General features: G+C 37.6%; 1 protein-coding gene across 1 annotated transcript in view; it reads left to right on the top strand.

Annotated features, from left to right (window-relative positions):
- LOC137344971 (carboxypeptidase D-like) overlaps positions 1-15,153 on the top strand; it is a 63,975-nt gene that overhangs the window by 39,521 nt on the left and 9,301 nt on the right. Inside the window, exons 9-16 of the mRNA XM_068008281.1 lie at positions 1,996-2,098; positions 3,757-3,899; positions 5,323-5,492; positions 6,161-6,460; positions 7,994-8,189; positions 11,596-11,731; positions 12,037-12,186; positions 14,669-14,764. Of these exons, the coding sequence (XP_067864382.1) occupies positions 1,996-2,098; positions 3,757-3,899; positions 5,323-5,492; positions 6,161-6,460; positions 7,994-8,189; positions 11,596-11,731; positions 12,037-12,186; positions 14,669-14,764 (1,294 nt within the window). The remainder of the gene's footprint in view (positions 1-1,995; positions 2,099-3,756; positions 3,900-5,322; positions 5,493-6,160; positions 6,461-7,993; positions 8,190-11,595; positions 11,732-12,036; positions 12,187-14,668; positions 14,765-15,153) is intronic.

The following is a 15,153-nucleotide window of genomic DNA, read 5'->3' as shown; positions in this document are numbered from 1 at the left end:
TGCTAGTTGTGAGTAAGATTGTTCTTCCAATGTGGCTGCCACCATGTGTTTTTCATAAGCTTATGGAAGCTTTATATTAGATGTTTTTAATTTGAGTTTTTTTATTATTAAATAATAATGATTTTAAAATTTAAAATCTTCATATACAACAATTAGTTTCTAAGTCTTATTAGGATTTTAATAATTGGCCTGTTTTGTTGGCCCTCGGGACAGCCCGTTCACCTTCCTCATATTCTGATTGTCTCTGGTGACAGGCCTCCCACAATGGCTGGAACAGCATCTGCATCCTGCTTGAGCCTGCTGTTTATCTTTTGGAGTGGGTGTCATACTAATCCTGTCCTCTGCGCTGTGGGCCTTTCTGGATAATTGATGGCATTGCTTCTCGATTGAACCACTTCCTACATTGCTACTTCCATTGCTGTCCTCCTGCTCCAGGCTTCAGGCTCTTACTTTTGTACTCTCCAGCTGGAGCCTCTCTTTTGCCCCCCCGCCCCCCCCCCGCAACTCCCTCAATAGCTGATGCTACCTGCTCTCGCCAATGAGGCCATCTACCTACAGAGGAAACCTTCCCCAATATTAAAGTCTGATCTCAGTTATCTAGAAGAATAATTGTTTTTAATATCTTTTAGTAACAAGGTTGTCTTGATTGTGCTTTGTACTGTATTGGTTCATTGTCTGTTCTGATGTGTCGTGAAGTTTTCAATCAACATATTTAATGGTGTGATGTAAATTTTTTAATTCAATTTTTATTCAGTAGTGAAGAGTGAATCTTTCAATCAATTTATTGAATGGTGAATTGTCAAGTTTTTAACCAACATGTTCATTGGTGCAGTACTGAGAGTTCTTAAACTTCAATATAGCATTACTCAAATATGCTGAATGCAAATTTCTCCACCTTCCACTCTCCTCTTCCCTCCACTGCTCCCCCCCCCCCGCCCCCGCCCCCAGTCAAGCACAACCTACCCTTTAAAAGTCCATGCTGACTAATGCTGATTAACCCTTGTCTTTCTAATTGTTCACTAATTTCATCCTGTCATACATGCCCTAGAAATTTACTGAGATAAGGTTAACTGGCCTATAATTTCCTAGTTTATTTTCCTTGCTTGAATAAGACTAAATTTTGCCACCCTGTAGTTCTTTGGTACAATTCCTTCTTCAAAAGATTTCTGGAAATTATGGTTAGTGTCTCTATCTCCTCTACAAATAAATTACCTTATCCAGCTCTCTTTAAGTAATGGGCAGAGTTATTTATATCAATTAATATTCTCTTGAAGCTGTTTTTGTTAGACCCAATTATAAAATGAAGGTTGCATTTTATTTGTAGTATCACCTAGCCCTCCTATTTGAGAAATTGATCAAAGGAAATCTCTGTTCATAAAAGCACTGCTCCAGCACACCCAAACATTTCAAGGAAATGTTCTAAAGGAAATATGAACGCATAAGAGCTTTTAATTTTACTCCATTAAAGTCAGTGGACCATGATTACAGTGATGGTCTAAATAAAATACTGTATGCTTTTGGCTGGTTTTCAAGTACCACTTTATAAACAAGTATGCACTGTTTCAAAATATGTGTAATTCCATTTTAACCACTTGAAAGTTGCATTTTTGCACTTTTTCATGAAGTATATTTCAGTTTTTCATAATATAGATTTTTGCATTACTTCCATCGTTGGCTAATATGGGGAATGATAAAACTTACACTACTGGTGCTTTTTAAAGTTAATTTGCCTGACTTGGGAGTACTTTATGTTGACGTTGCTAGAAATTGAAACAATGTTCATTCCCCTTAGAATGGACATCTCTAATCTTGAATAATTTTGCCCATCAATCTAGAAGTTCTTTATTTAACATACAATTATCTACAGAGAAAAAAAAACTTGAGTAATTTAACAAAACAAGGCTGTAGCAATTGAAATGATCAGCTTTGTTTGAGACCCAATTACGGTGCACTTCATCATTTCATCAATGCTAATTATTTTTTGTTTCTTTTTAGGAAAACAGTCCAATGTTTGAAGGTCATCCCTGTAAAAATATTTATCCTGATGAATATTTTGCTCAGGGAATCACAAATGGTGCAAATTGGTATAATGTACCAGGTAAGAAGTGTTTCAGTATTTCACAACCTTTTTTTGTTTGAATCATTAAGAGATCACAGTTTAGAAGCTACTTGAGAATTGTGCCCAGTTAGGTGTTCCAGTTGAACTTTGACTGATGAAGAACTTAATGTGCCCATTGTTCTAACCTCTTCAAACTTATCAGCCTAAATACCAGCTTGGAACATTGCTGTTAGCATTAGTTTCAGAATTAGTGCTTCAGAAACCTTCATCATAGACTAGCGTTTGTTCTGACATTCTAACAGGGTGACCTTTGGGACTTGCTCAGAAATTTTACTGAAGGCCATTTCCCATTTTCATTTGGATCAAGAAATCATCCTATTGTTTTATTCATTGCCACACAAGTCAGAACTAGAACTGCATAGGTGCTTGCAGGGTCCTAGGTTATGTGTCTTGTACAGAGCAATTTAGGTAAACTTCACAATTATTCACTACTTATGATCCAAGGGCCCAAGGCATATCTCGCGACCTTAGAGTTCCAATGGATAGCCTTCACCCAAAAAAGTTAATTCTGTCTAGTCTCTTTTTAGATGTTGACGTACCTATTGTGTATTTCTATTAATTTACGGTTTTATCCCAAGGCAAGCCGGTAACTAAGCATTGCTCGGGCAAATAAATGGTTGTGCATCCTACACTGCTACTGTCTTTAGGAAAGATGAGGGCTGTATGGCTGCTTTCTGCACACTATTCAGTCAGTGTCCAATTGATAGCAGATGCAAAGCTATCACAGAGCATTCATCACCCATTTACTAAACATTAATGTCTAGAATAAACTGCAGCGCATGAAATTGCCTTTGGCGGATCATTTCTGAGGGGTGGTGTAATGCCTTCTACGCAGGGCCTTTCCCCTTTGCTGCTAGGTTATGTGGTGGATGTAGAAAAAGAAAGTTAGAATACTTAGCTAGGAGGATAATCATTCTTTGAACAATGTACATCCTTCCCCACAGGCTCTGCAACGGTGCAGTTCTAGGCGGGGGGTTGATTAGTGTTAATTAGCTTCAAGTCAAAATGAACTTATGCTATAGTGCAGGTTCTGGTGCTTCATATAATATAGGAGTGTGAGTCCAAAGTTAAAGTACGTGGTGGGATGAAGTTGACTTGTAGATAGGGTGAAGTCAGCTTAGAGCACCAACAAACTAAGGGCTATATTTCTATGGTGGTATAGAGGATGTATATCATTCCAGTTTAAAATATCTTCTCCCTCAGCCTATGCTGAACTATGCTGCTGTATTGTAGCAAAATGCAGCTCATACTTTCATTGAGATAGGATGCCATTTCAGCAATACATTACAGATAAGATCATCTCTGTTTGAGTGTAGTATGTTACCTTCTACCATGACGACCTGTAAGATAAAGGAAACATTTTTAAAACATACAGTTGGACTTTAGAATGCAGAAGTATGTTGTATAGAATATTTGACCAAGGGATTGCATTTATTAGTTAAGTGGTGCAGTTTGATTTTTAAATAGTCAAATCCCCCTTTAAATGTAATCTATGATCAAACTGATGAAGATTTGACAGAAGTTGTCATTGAGGATTTTTTTTCATTTTAGACATGAAGTATTTTGCTCTGAGTCACTTTCTCTTCTGAAACTGCTGAGCTGTTTAATAAAATAAATATGAAATTCTTGCTCCACAGGTGGTATGCAGGACTGGAATTATCTTCAAACAAACTGCTTTGAAGTTACTATTGAATTGGGCTGTTATAAGTTTCCCTATGCCAACAATCTGCCAAAGTATTGGAATCAAAATAAAAAGTCCCTCCTTCAGTTTATAAAACAGGTAGGCTGAGACTGGCATCAAACAGAAGCTCTTTCTTATTTACATGCATGTGAAGTAGTAGTTAGAAACAGGACTGCAGTGCCATACCTAGTTAATAGCAGTGTGCTGCACCCCTCCCTGAGGCTGCTGTTAATTTTTTTAATAAAATTAAGTACGTTTAAAATTTTAGCAACACCTTTCTCTCCTCCTCCAAAGAAAGTACGAGGGGAAGCCTGATGATAGACTAGCAGCATGTGAAATAGAAGTAATCTGATGTTAAACAGCATAGTATTAAGTGCAAAAACAAAATACTGCGGATGCTGGAAATCTGAAATAAAAACAGAAAATGCTAGTAACACTCAGCAGGTCAGGCAGCATCTGTAGAGAGAGAAACAGAGTTAATATTTCAGGTCGATCAGAACCACCTGATGAAAGGTCTTCATCAGGTGGTTCTGATCGACCTGAAACATTAACTCTGTTCCTTTCTTCACAGATGCTGCATGACCTGCTGAGTGCTTCTAGTATTGAGTACAGTTTGGTTGATTTAATTATCAGGATATCTTGGCTTGGGTATCCTTTGAATGGTAGCAAAAGATCAGAGGACATGGGCAATGTTGTAATCTTTATAGCATTGTACATAGTTCCAGTCTTTGGGTTTAGTATCAGTTGGAAAAATCTCACCGTCATGTCCTGGGGAAAATACAGAAATTGTGATTCAGAATTATGCTAGTGCTTCCTCTGTGGTTTAATGGGTAAATGGCTTGCCTAGTGTGAGACTTTGCCATATAGACAAGGAAGATCCCAGGTTTGATTGCTGGTTTGTGTTGAGTTGGTTGCTCTTAGGCAGAGAAACATGGAGTACTACAGTTGACCTCAGTGTCCCTGTGGTAGGGAGGGGAAAGCTGACCTGAATTCCCACTCCTGATCACTGTTCATTTGGAAAGTGGGAAATTGGAGTACTTAAGCAGGCAGTATAACTCAGGTGGCATGATTGAGGGGAATTGCTTAATGTGCCGTACTCTTGTAAGTACCTTTTGTATTACAAGGGATAAAGTTTTAATGTGTGTCTCTGGATTACTTGAGTTGTCTGCCTTTAGCAACCAATTTGAGAGCTGAAGGGGTGCTGGCTAATAAGATTTAAGTTATCTCTCAAAATAAATGTGTAATACAGGAATATTAACATGTGAAATTACAAAGATTACAGGCTTTTTTGGTTTTATTTGCTAAAAAAGCTGTAATTTTTTAGCTGGCTAAATTCATAATATGCAGTATTTATTTATTTATCATGTTCTCCAATTGAATTAAATTATGTGCTATTTAATCCATTGGTGAAAATCTATACGAGTATCTGATGAAATATACATCGTAGCTGCTGCCCCAGTTGTTAGCAGGTTTATTTATGTTCATACTGAAACTGATCTTTTTCAATTATAATTGACATTAGGTCCACCGAGGTGTGAAGGGATTTGTACTCGATGCCACTAATAGAAAGGGGATTGACAATGCTACCATCATTGTCGCTGAAGTGAACCATCCAGTGAGGTCTGCTAAAGATGGAGATTATTGGCGTCTGCTTGTCCCCGGTGCCTACAAAATTACTGCTTCAGCTCGAGGGTGAGAAATAATGAAATGTGCTGTGCATAAATGACCTCACTGTGACTGGCACAAAATAAGATTCTGCTCTTCTATAGTTCTTGTAATGGTGTGATAAAGTAATTAAAATTATATGAAATCAAACAGCAACATATCTTAATTCCATAGTTGAGGCAGCATTTGTGCAGGAAAAGTATTTAGTTATTATGGTGCACTGAAGGGAATGTACCATTTGATGTGGAATTAAAATGTTATGTTTGTAGAGAGATCAGCACCATTATTCTAGACACACTAACTGCGGAAGAACCCATTCTAATGGGAACGCCCCACAATATACAATAAATCAAAACCAAACTTGGTCTCTCAACAAGTCAGTGCAAGGTTTTTTTTAAAAGGTGCATTGTCTTGATATTCCTGATCTGTATGTGGGCCCTGACATAGTAGTTTTAAGTACCCATTCATAATTTGTTTGTAAATTCTGTTGGATATTTTCAGCAGAATATTAACACAATTTTTGTGGAGCATTAACATTAATCGATACTACTCAGCCATTAAGATTAAGCCATCGTAAGCAAATAGCTGTTTTACTGAAGGCAGGGAGAAAATAATCACAATTGTACAAAAAAATTCAAAGCAGGTAGCATTTTTTTCTGTAATGTTTTAACACCCACATCCCTCATTTATTACAGGTATATCCCAATGACTAAGAATGTGACTGTAGTGGAAGAGGCTGTCGAAGTCAATTTCACCCTTTCACGTGTTACAGATGACCATGTCAACAACGATGATCAAGTGCTTACCAACTCCTCAGCAGAGCCTAGGGAGTTTGAAAAACTTATAAAGAGTTTGTCCTCTGAAGAAGGATTGAATCACCTGATTTTATCAGCACCTGTCGACCTTAATCTCTACCGTTACCATGACTACAAAGACCTGTCTGAGGCTCTGCGTGGGTTACACAGTAATTACCCAACAATTACCAAATTGCGCAGGTGGGAATTATGTTTTTTCCCTTTGCCACTTGCCCATTTCTAGATCTCTCTGCTTAACTACTAGCTGGGAGATGTTTTGAGAGCTGCTTGAGATTGCTGTCCCTATGGAAAAGCACCTGGTTTCTGCTAATTGTCTCCTTGCAATTACACAGTTGAGATCAGTAACTTGGAGCATGGGAAATTGTGGTCCATTTCTTACTAATGTGTTAGTACTCCTACTTGCCACTTGATTGAGAGGATTAGCATTTTTGATTGAAGTGACATTTCCACCAAGCTTTTTATTTTAAGTCCAGAAGTCTCTTACTAGACTGTGAATAACAGTTTATCAATCTGGTGATGCTTTATTTCACTACTCAGGATCAATTTTAGTTGATACGGAATGTGTTTTTAAAAATCCTTTGCTCCTTGCTAGTTTATTATATAATTTTCTTGGATGTTTTTATAGAATCACGTGTATATAAGTGTATAAATGCACTTTAAATAGTAACATTTTAAATGGAATAGAGAAGAAAAGGAGCTAAGAAACCTTGGTTTGCGGATGCACAGACCATTAAAGGTGACAGTGGAAGTAGGCAAGGACGTTTTATTAAAAAAGCAAAGTCCTTGGTTTTGTATTTAGAGGTGTTGAATACAAAGGCAAGGATGTAACCTACAAGAGCTTAATTAGACCGCAGGTTGAGTATGGTCACAGTTTTAGGCACCGTCTTATAAGAAGGACATAAAAAGCAATGGAAAAGGTGCAGGGTAGATTTACTAGGATTGCACCAGTGATCAAGGGGTACAGTTATGAAGGGTCATGAGAAGTTAATGCATTTTTCAGTATAGCTGAGAAGGTTAAAGGTGCCTTCAGGACTATGAAGAGTTATGATGAGGTAAATAGTGATGAATTGTTTCCATTTCTCAGTGAGATAGTAAAGAGTGCACAACTTTAAGATGTTCACAAAGAATTAGAGGATGTTAGGGGAAAAAAAAGAATTATGCGGAGTGGTTATAACGTGGAATTCACTGCAACAAATCATTGTTAGAGTCCATAAATCTTTTAAAATAGAATTAGAGAGGTTCTTGAAAAATTTGAAGATTATAGAGTATGGAAAGTGAAAAGGAGACGTATTAGACAAAGTAACTCGTTGAGAAAAGCACCAGCAGAGGTTCAAAGGGCCAAATGATCTGTTTCTGTGCAGCATCAGTATAATGAACCTAAATATACTTTTTACAGTAAAAGATATATTAAAATATTTACTTGCGATTTCAGCAGCTGTTCCATGTTGCATTGAAATACTGTGAAACAGCTAATCCCCTTTCAGGATTATGTTTTGTTTTGGTAAATATTGAAATGTGATTTTTTTTTTAAGCAAACTATTGATGGGATGTTCAGCATTTCACAAAGGATTAGTTGTGTAGTTCATGGGGACATGCAATGATAGACATGTGTATTAAGGACAAACAAAATAGCACCAAAATATTAATAAGGAAATCTATACAGATTTGTTCCAGAATGGATTTAACTTTTGTTTACTTTTCACTTCAACAAAGTTTGGGCCAGAGCATAGAAATCCGCCAGATTTGGGCCCTGGAAATATCAAACAAACCTGGAGCAAAAGAACTTGCAGAACCGAAGATTAAGTTTATTGCTGGAGTTCACGGGAATGCAGCTGTCGGGACAGAGCTGCTTCTGGCATTTGCAGAGTTCCTTTGTATTCTTTATGGAAAAAACAAAGCCATTACAAAGGTAATATCCTGTCATGGCTTTCAAGTGTTTTATTCCTTCAATATTCCTTCAGTATTTTAAAGCAGTTCCTTTGGTTGTATTGATCAGGAAGGACAATTGGAAATGTTGCTTTCATCTTCTCTTGAAATTACTAGCAATGCTGCAACACTAAGTATTATTATTCAGATCAAATTTCTAGACAGTATTTGTTAACTGCTTTAATGAGGACCATTTGAAAAAAATATATATTTTCACACTTCCCATCTGAAACTAGCTTCCCACGCTGATCTCAATCAGGAAGGCAACTGAGTCGTACAGACCACGAAGATCCTAGGTTGGATGCTGTGTCTGTATCGAGTTGCTTGATTTCAGTTGGGTTGGCAATAGGGATACTGAAATTGATAGCACTAGCCAGCAACTGCTGCTGCAAGTGCCCTTGAGTACAGTTGGGTGAGCGCAGGGTGAGACTTGAGTTGGCGATGCCTCTGGTGAGATAGCCTGCTGTGACTTAATGTGTGGCATTTGTCCTCTGTGTAACTAAACTCAACTTTTAGAAAATATTTGAGTGTTTATTTCTTCAGAGGTTCATATTTGAACTCTGGCCCTGTGATAAACTGTAGTGTCTAGGTACTGAATAGTTAATCAAGATTGTTCTCTACATTTGCTATCACAAGCCTGATGGCAACTCACTTTTTTGTTTAGATTTTTTTTTTGACTAGTGGTTCTTAATAGTTCCATCAATTGCATTACCCAAAAATCAGCCATTGTACCATGTGAAATAAATATTCTGATGATGTGGGAGAATGCTGTAAAAAAAAAAAATTGTATTTTTCTCTGCATTAGATAAACATTTCAACAGTTTTATTGAAGCTAATATCTCAACATCTTGTACAATATTCCCTCTGATTGTATGTAATTGGGTAAGCTGCTAATTTAAATCCTGGGCTTAATGAAGTCCTAAAAGTTTACATTTTTCCATTCCTTACTACCAGTGAATGTAACATCAGGAGTTGGCAATATTTTGTAGATTACCTCCTGGCAGGAATTGTAAACTGTACTTCCTTCCCCTGCAATTGAATGCTGAAACATTCTGCAGCAATAAAACCTTTTTATTTCTTACCAAGTTTATTGAGCCACTTGTTCTGTACAATATCATCATCATGTGCCAACATGTCCTTGTTAGAAGGATGCCATTGTATATATTTTAACAGCCTCTTCATGAGAACAATTCTGTGGTAAAATGTTAATTTATCCAGATGTCACCATTAACGTCACAGCATTAAAAACTGTAAGTGCCAATTCCAATTGGTAAGCAAGTGCCTAAGAAGTAATAGCATCACCCCATTTCCTAAAACTGATCCATTGAGCTCAGAAGGACTAGTTTTTGTGTTGTAATAGAAGATTTAATACAAAATTTATGGAGGCAACACGTGCTTTGTTCGTGGGTGGAAAAAAAAATCAATACATCACACAAGTACGTGCAAATAAAATTTGTTTAAAGTTCACGTCACTGCAAATTCAATTATAGGTTTATTGCAATGCTGTCAGAGAATTGTCTGCAAAGCAAAAAAAAATCTCAGTAGTAATTTTTCTATCAGCGTGTAAAAGGAATGTACATGACTAATTGCTCCCTTTAGCTAAATATTCCGAGTAACAGGGTCTCCATTAACTGGCATCTTCTGTGTAAGATATGGGCAATTAATAAGATGTTGACATGGTTGTAACACAACTGAAAGAAACAACTTGGGCAGTGAAACTGGCTGGTGTTTGAATGCCAAGAATAACAATCCTTTAACTTCTTAATTTTAAACAAAAAAGCATAATCTTTAATTTGTGGAAATTGTGTATCCTGGTTCCCTTAAATCCTTGTGGTGTGACATTAGTGAGTCCATATTTCTAACCTATATAATGCATTTAAATGTCAGAAGTTAACCATATGACTAGTAGAGTTTGTTTTAGTCTGCTTGCCATCTCAGGGCTTCTGGCTGATCCCACTGTGTAACCATCTCAGTGAAGCAACTGTGTCAGGATGCTGTGCAGTGAAAAGATTTCTCACTCAGCTTGTGCTTGCCACCATTTTAAAAAATTAAGTGACTCTTCTGTTTACTTTAAAAACCCTTCATGGACCTTTGTTGAAGGGCCACCCGTATAATGTTAGCTTTCTTTTCCCGATGAAGTTAATTTTCAGTGTTTTCTGTTTTTATTACCGCAGTCCAGCATTCTCAATTTTCTTTAAACTTTTAGACATTCCCCTTCTCCACACGTCTTTTTTGAATAGTTGATGTTTAAACAAATTCTGACTAGGGACAGGATGGACGAATATAGCTGCCTGATAGTCTCCAAATAAGTCAAGAAAATGTGAAGCGGGCATGCTGCAGCAGAATCATTTACCACATGTCACCATAGCTGTCAGATCTCCTGCAGAATATTGATGTTGTGAATATGTTAACAACAAATCAACAAGAGAAAAAAACAATAGCAGCGGATGAATGTAATGGTTAAGTAACATCACTCATTGTAAATACCCCTACAATCAAGATCCATTTTAAGGTTGACAGTGGCCCACAGTCGATGTTTAATTCTATCATTTAAATTTTTTTTAAAAACTTGGCAGCCTTGGTACTCAGGGCGGAAGCTGAGTTTAGCAGTGAAAATGGAAGCAGCCAATGTGGACAGACCCAACAAGAGTTTGTGGAAGGTACAAACTATAAGAATCTCCTCCACCCTTGACTGAACCACATCAGCAACTCCTGGACAAAACTCTGAAACAGAACCTAGTGAAAGTGTGGCCATTGTGTTTTATAATTTATATACACCAGTGCTGGAGTTTTTGGATGTAGGTGCACACAATTGAAATCGAGCATGAATAACATTCAAGTTATATTATAACTCTCTGGTTTGTATATTTAATTCTAAATCTCTATCATCAACAACTTGCATTTATATAGCACCTTTTAACGTAGCAAAATGTCCCAAGCCCCTTCACAGGAGTGTCATCAAACAAAATATGACACCGAGCCACGTAAGGAGATATTAGGACAGGTGACCAAAAGCTTGGTCAAAGAGGTAGGTTTTAAGGAGCGTCTTAAAGGAGGAGAGAGAGGCGGAGAGGTTTAGGGAGGGAATTCCAGAGCTTAGGGCCTAGGCAGCTGAAGGCACGGCTGCCAATGGTGGAGTGATTAAGAGTAAAATGCTAAGCTTTTCATAGGCAGTAGTCACATAAATACTATTCGGACTTAGTTTATTAGCTTCTTTTGTTTTCATTATTAATGCAAAACCCTGTGAAAGTATTCTAGGTAATTAAGAATTGCAGTTTATCTTGCCATTGCAAACATGAGTGTATAGTCTGCATGCTAGTTAAGCTTTGTACTTGATGCAAGATTTGCTGTCTAAGCAACTAAAAACTAAGTTAAAACTCTTTCTCCAGTTAATTGAAGAGACAAAGATTGTGATTGTACCATCAGTGAACCCAGATGGTAGAGAAATTGCACAGGAGGGGCAGTGCATGTCCAAAGTCGGGCTGACCAACGTACACGGCAAAGATCTGGACACTGATTTCATAGGTAATCTAGGCAGCAGTTTTATTTCCAACCTAAGAAATGATCACTGATCATGCTGTGTAGTTAAATATTAACCTGCTAATTTGACTATATGCTAAATCATTCTTTGGTTATAGGTCTATCATTTTTGGTTGGTTTGTATGGTATGATATGATGCATATATTTTTCCAAACCAAGTAGCTACAAGCGCTAGTGTCGGTTTTCATCATATCTTTTATAGACTGGTTAATAACAGTACATTTTGCTTGAGAGTACCACATGAAGACTGGACTATAAGTATTAAAAGTAGAAAACTTGTATTTTACCAGGGAACTCCTCTGAGCAATTAGCAGAGATGCAGCCTGAGACCAGAGAGATTGTCAAGAACCTGATCCTCAACCAAGGATTTACACTGTCTGTTGTTTTGGATGGTGGCTCTCTCCTCACTACATATCCTTATGATAAGCCTGTACAAACAGGTATGTATCTGTATAATATCCCCTGTTTATCTCACATTGAAATGAACTTCTCAAAGGCTTATTTTGTCTGAGTGGTGAAATATTTGAATGTTTCCCTATTGACTCAGTGGAAAGGTAGTTCACATAATGTATTACTGAGCCACGTGGAGCAGTACGATCCTAGGTTTGATTTCTTTGGAGCTTGGTTAGCAAATCTCAGCCACGATGGTAGTTGAGGGGGGGAATGTTATAATTGCCTCAACGTCCCCAGGCTAACCAGGGCAAAAGTATTGACTGGGGTTCCTTCCCTTGATCACTATCAAGTGACATCTGCTGGAAGGGTACTGTGTGGATGCCAGGTGAGAACAAGATCGAGTGGGGCGTGGTGACTTCCATGCTTGAACAGTCTGCCAACTCTCACCGTCCAGGCTCTTGCATACAGCTGTGCAATAGGCTGAGGCACAGGAGGGCCTATCAGTAGGCGGCCCTTATTTCTCAAAGATTACTGTTCTTCTCCATTGTCTGATATTTATCCATAGTCACCAAAAGTGAATACAACATGGGCATTATAATTGACATGTAAATTACTGATGCTTGCATGGTTATAGTATAATCAACATGAGTCAACCACCTTCAGGTGAGGAGTTATTGGAGAGGAGAAGTGGGGGGGCGGTGGGGGATAAAAATATTAGTTGGAAAACTGGAGAGAAGAGCTTTTTTTAAAAAAAATCAAATCTATAGTTGTAAAATTTTGTGATTGGATCGTAATTATACTATAATTGGAATAGGGAATTGGATGCCTAGAAATGACTGTGACCATGCTGAATAGGCAGCCTGCAGCCTAACAGCTTTCCTAGATGCCTTTGAAAGCAGTGCCAAATTTCCTCCCCAGGTGTAAACATCAGAAGCTGCAGAAATTTCAGAGCAATGCTGGTTCCCTGGGTTTTCTGTTCCAGGATGTCTTTGCCTATCTGTTGCTAACATTTTTCACATTTCATTTACCTGCCTACATAAGCAAGCACTGGCTTTTTTTTCGTAACTTTTCTACACAACCCCAAACCAAGAGATGCAACAAAAAAAAAAGTCATAAAGCAATTGCAAGAAAAATAGTTTCAAAAAACATCCAGATACAGAGGGACATGTTGAGAGGCCAACACCAAAGACCAAAGTTATTTGAGGTGGGGTTAGAAATGGAAAGGGTGAGCCCAAATGCAGAACAATTGGAAAGTCTGATAAAATGCAGGTAGGGGGGAATACCACAACCTCGCTGGCTTAATGCCACCAGCACTTAGCACTGCCAATATGTGGAGGCTGGGTCAATTAAATTATTTAAGACTGAGATTGATTAGATTTTTGTTAGGTAAGGGTTTCAAAGGATATGGAGCATAGGAGGGTGAATAGAGTTGAAATACAAATTAGACATGATCTAATTGAATGGTGGAACTTGCTCGAAGGGCTGAATGGCCTACCCCTGTTTCAATGTTCCTATGTAATATTGCTTACCGTTAGTTACCCATGGGTTGAAGCAATATTTTTATTTGTAGAAACCAGTGTAGTCATTATTAAGACCAAGGCTTGTTTCTTTAAAAGCTTCATATTTACGCTTCATTCTCAAATTTGAAATGGTGAAACATTTTTGCAAAGTGAACCTGGTAGTATAGCACTCGGTGTTTGCTCTGTGGTCGCGTTGCATCCTGGCCAAGGCTCATACATCCCAGCCTCTTAAACTTAAATATGATGAATTGTCATCCTGAAATTTGATAAGCATCTCTTTAGGGAGAAGGCAAAAGGATGAAGAGAAACACTCCCATCATTTGCATCAATTATAAAACAAGAAAGGGAATGCAAAGAGAATAAATACATTTTTTTAAAAAGCTACAAAACCTGCAGTAAGACTTAGACCACCAGTCTGTAACATTTTTACACTATCAGCTGCACATTTGCATTTTCAGAACAAAATAGAGCTCAAACTCACTGCATCCTACATTAGTTAATGCTATAGTAGAGTCTATCCATATGATTTTTGGGATTCCTGAGGGTTGCAATTTTTAAAATGAACCACTAAATATGATTTTGATGTCGATTACATTTTTTTCTACCATCTGCAGCCAGTTTTTACTATGTTAAAAATGGGTGGTAAGTGGACAATTTCTACAACAGATGTGCCACTGATACTAACTATTTCTTGACAGTTCATTGTTAAATGTGAGTGATAATGAAAAGCAGTGAGGTGTGACGAGCAAAATGTGGATGAAAATAGGTCTGGCATCTTGTCCATTCTGAAAACAGTGTAATCAGTCACACTTTGATGGAATGCATATTCATGTGTTGTAGTTTACAAACCGAATTCAGTGAAGGGTTGGAGATATGTTTCCAGTGCTTCCCAACAATTAAGATTTTTTTTCTATCAGAAATGTTTTCCTGTTGTAAGCTGTAAAGGTAGAATGCTGCCACATTCAGTACTGTGTGACCTGCATAAAACACGATCTGTTTTCTTCAATAGTGGAGAATGAAGAAACCCTAAAATATCTGGCAACTGTGTATTCTAACAATCACCCCAAAATGCACTTGGGTCACCCAGGATGTCCTAACAACACGGGTAAGAATTTAAAATAAAATCTAGCACAGTGTGACCTCAGTGTTATTTTCTTTGGAGGATTGAAATGAAAAATGATTGCATTAAAATCTGGAGCTTCTGTTAAAAGTCTTCCTGTATTTTGCAAGCCCAGATCAAACTTTCAGATGAATGTTTCATTGCAGGACAGAAAATCTCTGACTTGGTCAAAAGATGCATTAACCTGAGGGAATCTTGGATACCATATTCAGTCTCTGTGTTTCTTGACTATTAGTTTGGTCTCAAAATGTCTTAACTGTCAGTCCTCCTGTTCTACATGTTGCTCACTCTGGTGCGCTGCCCTTGCTCTGCTTGCAACCTAAAAATAGAGTAGACTGGAAGAAACAATCTTAATACTGTTTTTAAATCTAAAA

Source organism: Heptranchias perlo, chromosome 28 (genome assembly GCF_035084215.1).
Source record: "Heptranchias perlo isolate sHepPer1 chromosome 28, sHepPer1.hap1, whole genome shotgun sequence".
Taxonomy (NCBI): Eukaryota; Metazoa; Chordata; class Chondrichthyes; order Hexanchiformes; family Hexanchidae; genus Heptranchias; species Heptranchias perlo.
This window is presented reverse-complemented; position numbering and strand designations above follow the sequence as displayed.